This window comes from Glycine soja, chromosome 5, assembly GCF_004193775.1.
Source record: "Glycine soja cultivar W05 chromosome 5, ASM419377v2, whole genome shotgun sequence".
NCBI classification, from domain to species: domain Eukaryota; kingdom Viridiplantae; phylum Streptophyta; class Magnoliopsida; order Fabales; family Fabaceae; genus Glycine; species Glycine soja.
Genome location: NC_041006.1, coordinates 35,825,907 through 35,842,363, shown reverse-complemented (window position 1 = coordinate 35,842,363; position 16,457 = coordinate 35,825,907). Strand labels below are relative to the sequence as shown.

Sequence of the window (16,457 nt, the reverse complement as noted above, 5' to 3'; positions counted from 1 at the left end):
TCTTTTATAAGTATTAACTATTAACTATATTTTATATTTTCAAGACATTAAATACATTATTTTTTATTTAATATTTTTTATTGGATTGAAAGAGAATTTGTGAGAAGATACAACACCTCATAACTAATAATCCAATAATTTAAGGGCATGTTAAGATATTTTTTTTTCATAATCACTTATAGAAAAAAAAAATAGGAAGAAAAAATAAAATAAGTTTTTTCATAAGATAAATTATTAAATTATGCATAAATTAATTTATAAAAGCTCTCTCATATTAATATCTCCTAAAAATTATTTTAAATTTATGTCTAAGTTAATTTTAACTTATGCAAAAATTTATTTATTTATTTTTTCTTGTATAAATATTTATGGAAAAATTTATCAAACCATATCCCTAGTCCTCTCAGACATTAGTTTGGCCTCAAAACAACATATCCCATTTTTATTTCTCTCTTTTGAATAACTTTTTTCAAAAAAATATATTTTTATTCATGTTATCATTTTAAAATAGCATTGATTATTATATTTTTAAGACTTAAATGCATTTTTTATTTTTCCAAGTATTGTAGTTGTGCAATTTTGATTACAATTTAATTGAGTAAATTGTTAATTGAGTCCTCTCAACTATTGTAATTAATTTGGTTGGGACATCACTTTTTCACGGATCACTTATCCATATGCCTCACACATATGAGCAATCTGTATGAGTTTTTTTTTTCACTCAGGGATTGAACTTGTCTCTTGTATTATTAATAGAACACTTAAACTAACTGAGCTAATAGACATATTATATTATAAACAAATAATATCGTTATATATAACACTAAAATTTCTAATTTATATTTAATGTACATGTAAATTTACATATTAAATTTTGTGATGATTATTTTTTATCTAATAATTATTTGTTTACATATATAAATTATAAATAAAAATCATAGGTTTAATAAGTATTTAAATATGTAAAAAAATATCAAATTTATTTAATTATCAATTGCTATAAAAAAACATCTAAATACATCATTCAATTAAATATCATGTTTATTTAATTTTTAATCATTATAATAAACATCTAAATACATCATTATCAAATTTATTTAATTATCAAATTTTGTAAATAAAGTAAATGAATAGAAAATTTCTTTTAAAAAAAATTTAAATTTTTTTACTATCACGATAGTATATAAATTGTGTCGTTAAGGCCCTAGTTTTGTGGGGTTTCAGAACATTTTTAAAAAGCTAGTAATTAAAAGTTGATACTAAATTAAGGATATTTTTGCAAAAATATATTACTTTATTTTCAAACAATATATATTTTAGAATTTTAGGTGTCTTTCAAGTGTAATTTACACAATTAGTAGTTGATTATTAGATTTAATGGGTATTGCTTTTTTTTAAAAAAAACTAAATATTAATAGTTGATTTAGCATTGTAAAGTACAAAATTACTAAATTTTAAACATATTTGAAAAATATATTTTATATATTGAAAAATTCATTATATAATTTGTGTCTATTATATATAGCGACACTATTTGTTTATAACGTAATGTGTCTATTAGCTCAGTTAATTTGAGTGTTCTATTAATTAATAATGCAGGAGACACAAGTTAGTAAAAAAAATTCATACGAATTGTTGATATATATGAAATATAAGGATCGTCAATCCGTATGAATCATACCGATCAGTAATCCGTGAAAAAGTGAAGGGCATTTTCATTCTTTCATTGTTTTGCTGGGTGTTTCATGCTGGGTGCCCCTAGAATAACCCTTTTTATTTTCGGGTTCCCTTTGTCTTGAAGTGCAGGCTCTTCACTGGTCACCGTTGATGATAATGTACAGTATAAGATACTTAGGTACTGGGCATTGGTTGAAGCAGGTACTAAAAAGGTTGAATTGAAGTACGGATTGTCACTTGTAAGTAAGAACATGCACCAAATTTTTTACATAAAAATAATTGATGAGGACACAAATGATTTTTTATTTTCTACATCGGTTATATTTTTAATTAATATAAAAGGTCATTTTTTATATAGTTATAATTAAGACGGATGTATGTCACGTAAGCAATTTTCAAACTATACTTTTATGTAAATAATTTTTTTTTATATTTACGTATTTTGATGAGAAAGTCTCATACACCACTCAATATTAATGCGCAGTAATATGTTGGGGCCCTTATGTTTTAGCTGTTGAATTGGAATCTTTATCAAACAAAGGATAAGACTAACATGTTCTGATTCAATTAAAAGATGTTTAAGTTAATTCATTAACCATATACTTATACGTTCAGTTTTAAAACTAGTGCATTAAAAAAATAACGTTATAAAAAAATTATGCCTAGAATATTCTTGGAAAATTATTTTGAAAAACTATTCCTCCCTTACCTAGCTATGAACTAATGCCATATTAAAATTCAAAGTAGCGGCAAAACAACTAAAAGAAAAAGGAACCATGTGGAAGAGAGGGCGAGTTAGAGAAAGCGAATGAGAGCAATAAACAGATGGATATAGATAAGAAAAATAATTCGGAAGGCTAGCTCGCATGACATTGTAACTAGATGATATCAATGCAATCAACGATATACACTAACCTTGTGTTTGGAGGTAGAATTTAAAATTTTTTAAAAAATTTAAATACACAATATTTTAATTATCTTAATTTAATTTTTTTTCATTTTATAAATATTTTATTTGGATGAAGTAATTTAAATTTTTGTATTTTAATTTTCTTGTTTGGATAAAGCATTTCAATTTCAATGAAATTCAAATTTTCATTTTAAAATATTTATTTTAAAAAAAAGTGTTGATAGCATCGCCAATCACAACCCCTTTTAAACCAAAATCAATTGTCCTATAGCTTCTCCCACTTCATCTTCACCAGCTTCATCCCCCAATGCTGCAACTATAACCCCTCCTATTTTGTCTCCCACGGTAGCATCTCCTTCGTCTAAAGTTGCTGCTCCAGCTCCAGTAACCACTCCTCCGGTGGCCACATCTCCTGCTATGACACCTGTGAGCTTACCGTCAGCGCCAGTTCCGGTGAGTTCTCCACCAGCGCCTGTTCCGGTAAGCTCTCCCCGTATATTGGCATCGACAACTCCGACACCCGTGATAGCACCAAGCGCTGAGGTTCCCGCTCCCGCTCCCAAATCGAAGAAGAGTAAGAAGCACACTGTACCAGCACCGTCGTCAGCATTGCTTGGCCCTCCCGCTCCTCCGATAAGAGCTCTAGGATCAAGCTAGAATGCGTTGTCTCCTAAAAAAAAGGTGTAAGAGAGAACGAAAGGGCCTATGCTACTATGTGAGAGGAGAAAAGTTCAAATTCTTACCATTAGGATAGAATTTCAATTCCTATCATTTTAGTCTATTAACTTTTTTTTTTAAAAATGATGTCATTTTAAATTTTTTGAAATTCTATATTCAAACAAGTAAATTATGATAGAAGTATTTTAAATTCACTAAAAAAATAAATTACCTTATTTAAATACCCCATCCAAACACAAGGTAATAGTCAGCTATAATAGAAAAAATAATAAGTATAAAATCTGCTGATACATTATACAAAAATATTTTTCATTATAGGCGGGAAACTCACTATAAATATATATAACAATATAACAGTTATATAATTGATTTATTGGCATATATACAAGGGCTGCCATGCATTGTATACTATTCTAGTGTATATAATAGATTTGGTTGTATACAGAACTGTCTACACCATTCTAGTGCAAACAATGAAAAGTTGTCACTCAATGATTTCAATAATGAGATCCACTACGGGGAAAATGAAAAGTTGGCTACAATATACCAAGAATTAGCGCTTCAAAAATAAAAGGTGGCCAAAGTTAGAGGAGTTAATTAATAACGAGACACTATTAAAATATGCTGATATATTATACAGAAATATTTTTATAGAAAACAGTCCATTAAAATCTGCTGATAGATTGCAAAAACATTTTTGAGAAATCTTACGTGTACAACAATTTGTATAATAACAATTTTTTTTTGTCTATCTCTCTCATAATTTATTACATGTACAACTATGTCACATTTCAATAATTTTTCATTATAAAAAGACAATTATGCCTCAAAATGGAGATGATTAATTGGTATGATATTCCCTAAAAAAAAAATTGGTATGGATATAGTTGTGAAAATACTGCATGAATCATTGAATCTGGTGACGTACGTGAGCTCCCAATAATGTAGTGGATGGCTTATTATATGTGTCAGAAACCAGTGCCTGTGCCATCTTTATATATATAGCGTTATATTCAATCATTGAATACGCCATTAACATTCTGCAGATTCTGCTTTGATTTCTTCTTTATAAGGTTCAACTGAGTGAGTTAGACAAAGCAAGTGTGGCAGTGTAACATTCTTGATATGAATTCGGACTCTGTGTCTGTGGCTCTAACACTGTGCCTATGACTTTGTTCTATTCAAAGAGGACCAGAGTGAGGAAAAGCAAAAGGTTTCCGCTAGTTCTGGTTTTATGGTAGGTATTTGCTTGTGTCATAGGTGCACGAATCTTACTGTCTTTATAACTGCTAAAAATTTTCTAATCAATGAACTTGTGTTTTTCTCATATCAGAGTATAACATAGTTGATTATGGAAGTTTGAATTATTATTTGTTAAAATATTTGGTTGATTTATATTGATAGGAGAGAAAAATGATATGTTACTCCAGTCTAGAAAGAGATGTAATCTTACATGGAAGGAGAAGATGAAGAGGCCTTCATAACACATGTACACAACAATGTGGAGAAAACAGAAACAGAAGGGGGTTTCCTTGACAAAAGCCATTGCCTATTCTATATGGAAATGCTTAGCCTTCTGTTAGCCCATATTTTTGATGAGCTAAAAATATGCTCTAAATACGAATTTTGCCAGATTATGCTCGAATCGAAAAGAAAGAAGAGTCTATTGAAAGGGATTCACAGGTTCGAGGAAGTATTTACGAAGTATAAGGCTAAGACAAGAAAGAGGGCTTCGAACCATTGGGCGAATCGAGCTGGCATATGGTCGAATCGAAGTCAAGGCAGCAAGATTTCTGGACTTAGCGCAATTTCTGACAAAAACTTCACAAAATCAGTTCGACTTCGAGCAATGTGGATAACCGTTCTAAGGAGCAGTTATGTGCATGTAAGGTGCACGTAGCAGGACACTTGGCATTAGGATAGTGTTCGACCGTTAGGGCAGTTTATTTTCGAATGTCTATATATAGCAGTTTTTTAGTCAGATTTCAAGGTCGCAAATCATTTCTACAAAATCCTTATATACTCAAAGTACCCAGCGCAGAGAGAAACGAGTACGCAAGGAAAATGTATGATTGTGAACCATTTTAAGTTTCTGTAAACTTTACATTTCGAATGCAATGCATTTTTCATTTCACTTTAGAATTCCTGTCTTTTAAATGGTTCATTCGATCGAATGAACTCACTGCTCCTTTAAATTCTGCAATTTACCTTTCCCTTGTTAGTTTACTTCCAGCATTTCGATTCTTCCAATGAACTCGTTGCAATGATGAACATTCAAAGCTTTACATCTAAAGCGAACACACAATTGACATGCTCCTGAGATTCACTAGTCGATCTCGCAAGCAACTCGATTAGACTAGCGATTGTTTACCAAATTTCAGCGTAAACAAATTGGCACGCCCGGTGGGACCGGTCAATTGTGTGTTTTGGTTTTAAATTATTATTAAAGTTTTGTTTAGTACAGTTGGTTTATTGCATTCTTAATTGTTTTGATCTTGTATGCATTTAAGAAGTGGGAAATCTGTTCCACACTTAACAAAATTCAAAACTCGTACAAGGATGGCTAGACCACCCCCAAGTAATCGAAACAATGACCTTCCAAATATGGAGGGGCAACCAACGCAGACATCTGTCAGTAATGCCAATATAAATTCTGGCATAGGAGCAATTCCTGACCAAACTGTTGGCACGATAAGTTCGACCGCTTCGACGGTTATGAATCAGACAGGGGTAACTTCTCCCATGACCAACATGACGTTGGCAAGTTCGACCACGTCAGCGTCTGCTTTTGCCCCATGGAATAACCCTAGTTTAGGGAATCCCAGTGGAAGTCCCTTTCGACCGCCTCAAAACCCTCTATATGGCATGCCTACATCTTTGATGGCAGGGTTGCAAAACTCTCAACCAAATATAGAGAATCTTAATATGTCCTCTCCATCAGGATCTGTAGCGGGCAATCAAGGTAGGGTAATTCCTCAACATTTAACCAATACATCCGTTTTGTCACTCAGACAACAAATGGATGAAAGTAACCATGATATGGTTAACATGTTAACACAACAAATAGGAACTGTTATTAACCCCTTAATTCAAAATACAAATGACAGTTACCAAATGTTAACAAATCAAATAAGTCGAATTGCTGACTTTTTTGGGGCACCACCCATACAGCAACCACCAATTCGACAGATCCAAATACAGGCGCCTGTCCAAGAGATACAGATGCCTAACAATCCAGGGATGCAAATGGCTCAAGCACCACAACCATTGGCACGCATAGAGCCACCAGCCCAACAGGTCGAACCAAACCCTGGTATAGTATTGGTAAATAGGAACCAAAATGCTGATGAAGTAATAGGGAATATTCAACAAAACCATTTCGATAGGCAGAATAACCTGGCCCAAATGGTCGAAACGATTTTGGTGCAGAATGGTTTGAACTTAGGATTACACAGGCCTAATTTTGTGTCTCCATTATCTGAGTATGTGTTACAGACAGAATTACCAAGGGGTGTGAAAATCCCTAAGCTTACTAAGTTTGCAGGAGAGACAAATGAGTCCACTGTCGAACACATTGCTAGATATTTGGTCGAGGCAGGGGATTTGGCTAATAATGAAAATTTAAGAATGAAATTTTTCCCTAATTCCTTGACTAAAAATGCTTTTACATGGTTTACAACCCTTCCTCCTCATTCCATAAATAATTGGAACCAATTGGAAAGGATTTTCCATGAGCAATTTTATATGGGACAGTCTAAGATCAGCCTTAAAGAGTTAGCCAGCGTTCGACGCAAGGCACCTGAATCAATTGATGATTATTTGAACAGATTCAGACTCTTAAAGGCAAGATGTTTCACCCAAGTCCCTGAACATGAATTAGTCGAAATGGCTGCTGGTGGCCTAGACTATTCGATTAGAAAGAAATTAGATACCCAGTATTTAAGGGATATGGCTCAATTGGCTGATAGAGTTCGACAACTCGAACGATTGAAGGCTGAAAAGGCTAGAAATTCTAAATTCCACAAGAAGGAAAAGGTTGCATATGTCGAAACCAATGACAGTGACCAGGAGTTCGATATTATTTATGAAGATATCGAAGACAATGAGGTTGATTTAGCAGAATTAAAACCTGGACCTCCTTATGTTTGTAAACTCCTTAGACCTTCCAATGGAAAAAACCCTGTTGAACCTAAAAATGATAAATTTGTGTCTAAAACTTATACATTTGACATAACTAAGTGTGATGAAATATTTGATTTATTAGTCACAGATGGCCAGATTGTTGTTCCTAAGGGCTTGAAAGTACCCCCAATCGAACAACAGAAGAAAAGGGGTTATTGTAAATTTCATAATTTCCTTGGCCATAAAACCTCACGTTGTGTTCTTTTCAGGGATTTGGTTCAAAAGGCTCTCGACGAAGGGAGGCTCAAATTTGGTGAGAAACCAAAGGTTGCTCAGGCAAATGCTGAAACATCCAAAGCTGCTGAAACTCTCTATGCAGAACCCCAAGAAATAATGATGGTCGAAACAATGGAGTTGTCTCAGGTGCAAGTTCAGGGCATATCTGAAGAGGATTACAACGAACAAATGAAGATTGTGTATCCTCAGGCTGAGGAGGATTTAATTGATTTCTTGAACAGATGCAAACTCGAAAACAAGAGTGTGATGCTCTGCCCTCGCTGCAGTGCAGTATGTGATAGGGAGGCTACTGAGGGCCTTAAAAAATACCAAGTTATTAACAAGGGGGCAGAGCAGAACCAACGTTTCGATAAAGGCAAAAGGGTTATGATGCAGTCGAACAGTAATCAGAAGTCTGGTCGAAGGAATACTTTCGCTCCTCCTGGTTCAGTTCCGGTCGAAAAATGGATGCACCAGGGACTCATAAGGTTTAACAAAGGGGCCATGGAAGTAGGTGGTTTGAGTGGAACAAAGCAAATTGGCCCACAGGAGGCTAATAGGTACTCTTATAGGAACAATTACAAAGGAAAGAATCCTATGACGAGGACCCAATGGCGTAGGTTCCAGCGTCAGAAGAAATTGGCCCAACAGAATCTGCAAACGGGCCAGTATAAAGAAGTATCTAGGAGGCCAGTAAAGGAGAGACTCCTGCCTCCAGTGGATGAAGATAAGATGGAGGATGAGGATATACTGGATTCTGAACCAGATTTTGATGTCATCTGTGTGATATCTATCTTGCCATCTGAATATGATGTCCAATCTGAAGTTACTGAGATCGAAAGTGAGTTCGATCATTTTGATATGGCTGACCCAAAGCCAGTATGTTACTATGTTATGAATAATGGCTGTGTGGAAGAGCAATTAGCTTATTTCGAAAAGCCAGATTTTCAGATGAAAAGTCATCTCAAACCTCTTTTCATCAGAGCAAAAGTTGAGAATGTTGGAATCAACAAAGTGCTCATTGATGGAGGAGCGGCTGTCAACTTAATGCCTCGATCTATGCTCTACAAGATCGGGAAACATGACACTGATCTATCTGCCCACAACATTGTGCTTTCGAATTATGAGGGTAAAACTGGCTATTCTTTGGGAGCCATTCAAGTAGATGTTACTGTAGGCAGTATAGTTCGACCAACTCTATTCCTGGTGATACAGTCTAAGGCTAATTTTAACTTGCTATTAGGAAGGGAATGGATTCATGGAGTTGGGGCTGTGCCATCTACCCTTCACCAGAAACTCATTATCTGGAGGGAGGATGGGATTGTTGAAAATATAGAGGCGGATCAAAGCTTCTATAAGTCAGAGGTCGATAATGTTACTGCACAAACCTTTGACAAAAAGTTGGCTAACATAGCACCTTGTGGTGATAAGGAGGCTGTTGTCGAATCAAGTGACAATGTTATCCACTCTGTCAAACTCCATCCTACCTATGGGTTTATATGGGAGAGGGAGGAAATTGATGCTGTTCCCTCTGAAGATGGAGTTATTCCACCAACTGGGTGGAATATATATGAAGATTAATATGACTGAGGCCACTACATGGGCCAGAATTACGGCTTATATGGCCGAAAATAGACTAAATACGGCCTTTGAGGCTGAATCTCAACAAAATATGGCAGTTGAAGCCAAGATCGAAGATCATAAAAACAAAGAAACAAAGGATCGAAGACTGGATTGCATTTATGACGATGAGCCGTTGGGTTTCGAGAAAAATCCCGTAAGTGAGGTGCCAAAGATGCAGGCTCAAGATCCTTTGGAGGAAATCGACATTGGAGATGGCTCGATGAAAAGGCCAACATATATCAGTGCCAATATCACCTCAAGTCTAAAAGGAAAGCTGGTGCCTCTTCTTAGAGAATTTAAAGACTGTTTTGCTTGGGATTACCACGAAATGCCTGGGTTAAGCAGAGAAATGTCGAAATGAAATTACCGATTAAGGAGGGAAAAAGACCAGTAAAACAACTACCAAGAAGATTCGCACCAGAAATCATGTCCAAAATTAAGGAAGAGATCAAAAGGCTGCTGAGGTGTAAATTCATCAGATCTGCCAGGTATGTCGAATGGCTAGCAAATATAGTCCCTGTCATTAAAAAGAATGGAACTCTTAGAGTATGCATAGATTTTAGGGATTTAAATAATGCTACACCTAAAGATGAATATGCTATGCCAGTAGCGGAAATGTTGGTAGATTCAGCAGCTGGCTTCGAATTTTTAAGCATGTTAGATGGTTATTCTGGGTATAACCAAATATTTATTGCTGAAAGTGATGTGTCAAAAACAGCATTTCGATGTCCTGGTGCTTTAGGCACTTATGAATGGGTGGTTATGCCCTTTGGGTTGAAAAATGCTGGGGCCACTTATCAAAGGGCCATGAATTCCATGTTTCATGATTTTATTGACACATTTATGCAAGTTTATATTGATGATATAATCATCAAATCCTCCTCAGAAGATAGCCATTTGGATTACCTTAGGCAATCTTTCGAACGAATGAGGAAACATGGATTAAAAATGAATCCATTAAAGTGTGCTTTTTGTGTGCGTGCAGGAGACTTCCTTGGTTTTGTGGTGCATAAAAAAGGCATTGAGATAAATCAAAACAAGACAAAGGCTATTCTTGAGACGAAGCCTCCTTCGACCAAAAAACAGCTTCAGTCTTTGCTAGGAAAAATCAACTTCTTGAGGCGATTCATTTCGAATCTAAGTGGCAAAGCTCAAATTTTTTCGCCATTACTTCGACTCAAGAAAGATGAACCATTCAGATGGGATGAAGTGCATCAAAAGGCTTTCGATGAAATTAAAGAATATCTGATCAAGCCTCCTGTGTTAATGCCTCCTAGTCGAAACAAGACTATGAAGTTGTATATTGCTGCGTCTGACAAGACCATTGGTAGCATGTTGGCTCAGGAAGATGATGATGGCATAGAACATGCAATTTATTATCTTAGTCGTGTACTAAATGATGCAGAAACTAGATATACTGCCATAGAAAAACTTTGTCTTTGTCTGTATTTCTCTTGTGCAAAACTTAAGCACTATATAAAGCCTGTTGATGTTTATGTGTATTCTCATTATGATATTATTAAGCACATGTTGTCAAAACCTATTTTACACAGTAGAATTGGAAAATGGGCTTTAGCATTAACAGAATATTCTTTAACGTACAAGCCTTTGAAATCTGTTAAGGGTCAAATTGTGGCAGATTTTATTGTAGATCACTCAGTGATCGAGATGCCGCAAGACTATGTCGATACAGAGCCTTGGATTTTGTATTTCGATGGATCGAAACACAAACATGGAACTGGAATTGGAGTTTTAATAATATCCCCCAATAAAGTTCCAACTAAGTTCAAATATAAAATCAAAGGGCTTTGTTCTAATAATGAGGCTGAGTATGAAGCTCTAATTACAGGCCTTGAAATTTTAATTAGCCTGGGGGCAAGAAATGTTAACATAAGGGGTGATTCAGAATTAGTATTGAAGCAATTAACACAAGAATACAAATGTGTTAATGAACACTTAGCAAAATATTTTGTTATGGCGAGTTCTCTTCTGAATCATTTCGATTACATTAACATTGAGCATATACCTCGACAAGAAAACCAAGAAGCAAATGATTTAGCCCAAATAGCTTCAGGGTACAAAATGTCGAAGGAAAAATTAACTCAGTTGATCGAAATAAAAGATAAACTGGTGATACCAGAGCCATTAAGTACTAAATTGCCAATGCCAAAACTTGTGGGGGCAATTACACCACAAAATAATGAAGATGAAAGCATGGATGATCTCCAGGGAAAAATTCAAATTTTGGCCATTGACAATATGTTAGATAATGATTGGAGAAAGTCCATTGTTGAATATTTGGAAAATCCAATGGGTAATGTGGCTCGAAAGATCAAATATAGGGCTTTAAATTACGTGATTGTGGGAAATGATTTGTTTAAAAAGACTGCAGAATGAGTGTTGTTGAAATGTCTAAGTGAATCAGAAGCATACTTGGCAGTTTCCCATGTTCACAGTGGGGCTTGTGGATCACATCAAGCAGGCCATAAAATGAAATGGCTTTTATTTCGACAAGGTTTGTATTGGCCTTCGATGTTGAAAGACTGCATAGAATTTGCTAAAGGCTGTCAGGAATGCCAAAAGCATGCAGGAATACAGCATGTACCTGCTAGTGAGTTACACTCCATAATCAAACCTTGGCCTTTCAGAGGATGGGCTTTGGACCTAATTGGTGAAATCAAACCTGCTTCTTCTAAGAACCAGCGTTATATTATAGTTGGTATCGATTACTTTACAAAATGGATCGAAGCAGTCCCTTTGCCAAATGTTGATCAGAAAGCAGTAATTAGTTTCATTCAAAATCATATTATTTATTGGTATGGTATTCCTGAAACAATTACCACTGATCAAGGTTCAGTTTTTACTGGACGGAAAATGCAAGAATTTGCCAAAGAAACTGGCTTTCGATTATTAACCTCAACACCATATTACGCGCAAGCAAATGGTCAGGTCGAAGCAGCCAATAAGATTGTAATTAACTTGATTAAAAAACACATTGCCCAAAAGCCAAGAAATTGGAATAAAACGTTAGATCAAGTTCTATGGGCATGTAGAAATTCTCCTAAGGAATCAACTAATACTACCCCATTTCGACTGACTTATGGGCATGATGCTGTACTTCCGGTCGAAATACATTTGCAATCAGCCAGGGTACAAAAACAAATGGACATTCCAATCGACCATTATTGGAAAATGATGTCAGATGAGTTGGTTGATTTAGATGAGGAGAGATTAAGAGCATTAGAAGTTTTGACTAAACAAAAAGAAAGAGTTGCTAAAGCTTATAATAAGAAAGTGAAGTCAAAAACTTTTAATGTTGGAGATTTAGTTTGGAAGATTATCCTGCCCATAGATAGTAAGGATCGAGCCTTGGGCAAATGGTCCCCAAATTGGGAAGGACCGTATAAAATAATTCAGATCTATTCGAATGGTGCTTATGAGTTAGAGGAGCTAACCACTCAGAAACGTACTTTGAGCATAAATGGTAAGTATTTGAAAAAATATAAACCAACACTGCTTGTAGTTAAAATAAGCATAGAATAAGAGAAATACGGGAAACATAAAAATGGCGATAACAGTAAATTGCCACGAAAGGGCATGTGTCAATATTACATCGAAAAGTAGAATCGAAATACAGAATTCGAAATAAAGAAATTATAAGTTCTACTAATGCATGACCAAGTCCTCATATAGTTTCTTCAAGGTGGCCATCTCTTTAGTTAAGACCTGGTCAGCACTCTCCATAACTCTCGCCTCATCTGCTACAGCTTGAGATGCGCTAAAGGCCTTCAGGCCTTCCCTCCCTTTTTCAGCAACCAGTTTCTGAATCGAGTTAGCGGCCTTCTCCTGGAGTTCTTTGCGTTTGGCCTGCTCTGTCACAATTTTTTGCTTTAGATCATCGACCTGAGACAGCAAATCCGTAATAGTTGCTTCCCAGGAGGAGATGTTATCATCGCAGGCTTTGATCTCAGAAGATCCTTCTTTCGCCTCTTTGGTAAGACGTTCGACTTCATGTTGAGCAGCTCGGGCTTTCTCGAGCAGAAGGATATGTGCCTGTTTCTGGGCATCTAGTCTGGCGCCATTTTCGCGTTTTTTCTGCACAGTACTTGCAAATTGATCGATAATGGACTCGATTTGGATAACTTTGCCTAGAATCTCATCAGAGGTAAGGGGGTTGTGCAATTTCTTCAAAAAGTTCAGGTGCCCAAAAGCAGCAGAGGGGTTCTCTTCAATGGATTTAAGTACGTCTTCCCGTGCGTATTCCATTGATAACTTCAGGAGCAGGCAATCTTGGCGCACTGAAGAGTTTATTTCGGCATCAGATGAGGACGAAGCACCAGGAATCTTTTCACTTGAGGTGTTGGCTTGACTTGTGTTTAGCAGGAGTCGAAGGGCTGCAGCAGGGTCTTCGTCTTGCATTTGAATGAATGTATCTTCTGCGATCCCTATGCTAGCGGAAAGCTTAGATGTCGAAGACGCCGGGTAAATGTCCGAACCACCAGCTTCAGCCTCTTCTATGCCCTCTTCATCGAAAAAGTTTTCTTCGGATGAACTTTTCTGACTCGATCCATGAGGACTGCTGGATCCAATGCCTTGACCTTCACCCTGTTCCTCAACATTCACTGCATCCGTTTCAGGAGCGGGAGATGTTCGAGCATGTGAGGGTATTTCTTCTACAGAAACATTTTGTTGTACCTGATTCGAGTTATCATGGAAAAAGGTTAACAAATAGTTTCGTATAAGCTATGATTTAAAACACATTAAGAGGATGATACCTCGACGGCAGGTTGTTCTTGTGGTGAGACCGGTTGATCGACAGGGTTGCCCATCTCAGCAACAGAAGGAGTAGCCTCTACTTCAGTGCCGTCAATATCGGTCGAAGGTGGTTGGACGTCAACAGGTTGATTGTCACCTTGTTCTTTTGAAGGCTTGGTCTTTTTCTTTTTCTTCTTGATTGGCTCACCACCCTTAACAGCCACAGAAGGTTCAGGCTCGACCTGCTTCACTTTCTTTTTCTTAGGCATTTGAGCCTGGGAATTGCCTGCCTCTGTTTGTTCAGCAGACTTGGTCGAAGTCGCAGGTAACTTTCTTTTTCTTATAAGAGGTCTTTCCTCTTCTTCCTGCATTACGAGGGTAAAGAATTGTCAGAATATAGACTTGAAAGAAAGCTATGATATTGACATTAGAAATAAAACTTGCATCTTTCTCTTCGTCTAATTCGACGACCGCATGCTTCGAGCGTTTTGAAGTCGTGGTAGTATCAATGCTATCATCTTTCTTTTGACTCTGAAAAAATAAAGAAATATGAGGCAAGACGTTAAGAGTAAAAGATAAGTTCAGAAGAGTCACCTTCTCTTCTTGTTTCCATTCTTGGATCTTCACCCCAGTGGGTTTCTTGGGTCTCACATCAGCTCGAGATGTTTCAGCACTTTTCTTCGTCATGATTGTTTTGCCTGAAAGTAAGAATATTAGAAAAGGCAAAAATACATATCAATTTAGAAAGTCAAAAGTAATTTAATACCTCGAGCTTGAAGGTTTGAGCGGATATTCTCGACCGTTGGTTGTGTAAAACCACTCTCAAGTCTGGAGATCATGATAGTAGTGTCTCCAACTGAACGGGTCGAATAATATTTCTCCCACCAGGTAACAAACCCCATGGTGCAGAAGTGGGAATGGTTGAACTCAAAAGGATGCAGGTTATAGTTTTCATCAAGAGAAATCTTCAAAAACTTCTTGAAAGTCTTTTCCGAAAGATTGGCCCCTCTTATAACGTCTCGAGGATCTTCGAACAAGCTTTTAGGACGGATTTGCGAGAGGCCAAATTGTCTTGAAACCAAATTAGGCTGGTATCCAACCAAGCCTAAATAGTTCGATTGAACACCTGTACGACAAGACAGGATCTGTGGATTCAAGTAAAATGACCATATTTCGTTCACTTCTTCTTCATTGTCCGGATCGACAGCAGGAAAATAGTCAGTGAACCAGGCCGGGCCAACCTCTCGACTAATGAATGGAGCATGTTGGGGAAGAAACTTGTCAAAGCTCAGAAAAATCCTCATGTACTTTAGGAACAGCTTTTGTGGGTTTTGATCTAAGGTCTTGGGTGTTAATCGAAGTGCTCTCTGGCCTTCGATCGAGCGATTCGCAACTTCTTCAGCATAATCTTGTGGGATTATTAATCCCATTTCTTGTTCGAAAGTGGCATTAAGCCACAATTGGAGAAGCCACATAGGCCCGGACACTAAGAAGGAAGACCCATCCTTCGATTTCTTCAGATCATCGCATGCCTCACCAAGCGATTCGTATAGCACTGCTAACAAGAGGCGTCCAAATCCAAAGTTCTGACCTTCATGAATTTGTAATGCCATTGGAATAAATCTTTTGGCTACTTGCAAGGATTTCGTGCAGAAGACATAGTGGGATAGCCACAGGGTTAAGAAGGCTATGTGCTCTTCATCAGAAACCTCCTCTTCGACGGGTCCTTTGTGTTCAGCTATATATTTGGAAAAGGTATTCTCCTTATATACTAGCTTGATATTGTCACTAGAATTAGTGGGGTCATAAGTTTCTCCGTTAGGCCTAAGGCCTGTGAGGGCGGCTACATCTAAGAGAGTAGGGGTCATCATACCACATTTAAATTGAAAGGTGTTGGTAGAAGACTCGAAAAAGTGCATAGCTGCTATCAGCATTTCTGGTCGATATTCAGGACCAGATCGAGAGAATTGTATCAAATCAAAGATGCCATATGTCTTCCAGAAATCCTCATACGCTTGTTCGACTCGATCAAGCCAAGGTAGGTAATCCCTATGGGCTATTGACGGGGCGGATCGAAAGAATTTGTGGGGTTTGCTTAAACAATTAAAGTTGTAAGGCTCACTATAAAAAATCCTAGGTTCGCAAGTTGGGTAGCAGGGAAATACCTTGTTCATTGTACTCGAAAGTGATTCTTGGTCTGGCAGGGGTCCACCGAAAGCGTAAACTGTTCTTTCCACTGCGAAAGGGATCATCACCTCTGATTCCCAGGTTTCTGTTTGTTCGGCGTCACCATGTGGTTCTGGAACCACCTTTTCTCCATCAGTCCTGACTGTAAAATGGTGCCACTTCCCAGCAAACGGAACTGCTTGTCCTTGCGACATTGTAAGAAATCTAAAAAGGGATGATTTTCTCGTGA

General features: G+C 36.8%; 2 protein-coding genes across 2 annotated transcripts; one reads left to right on the top strand and one right to left on the bottom strand.

Annotated features, from left to right (window-relative positions):
• Positions 1-11,818: 11,818 nt before the first annotated feature.
• On the top strand, positions 11,819-12,829 carry LOC114411352 (uncharacterized protein K02A2.6-like). Its single transcript, XM_028375057.1, has one exon. It carries the CDS (start codon positions 11,819-11,821, stop codon positions 12,827-12,829), a length of 1,011 nt encoding a protein of 336 aa, XP_028230858.1.
• Positions 12,830-12,952: 123 nt separating this feature from the next.
• On the bottom strand, positions 12,953-16,422 carry LOC114411351. Its single transcript, XM_028375056.1, has 5 exons — positions 14,808-16,422; positions 14,636-14,739; positions 14,486-14,572; positions 14,062-14,406; positions 12,953-13,981 (listed from the first exon to the last, which is right to left on the bottom strand). The coding sequence occupies exons 1-5, from the start codon at positions 16,420-16,422 to the stop codon at positions 12,953-12,955; spliced, it is 3,180 nt and encodes a 1,059-aa protein (XP_028230857.1).
• Between the last annotated feature and the right edge of the window lie 35 nt (positions 16,423-16,457).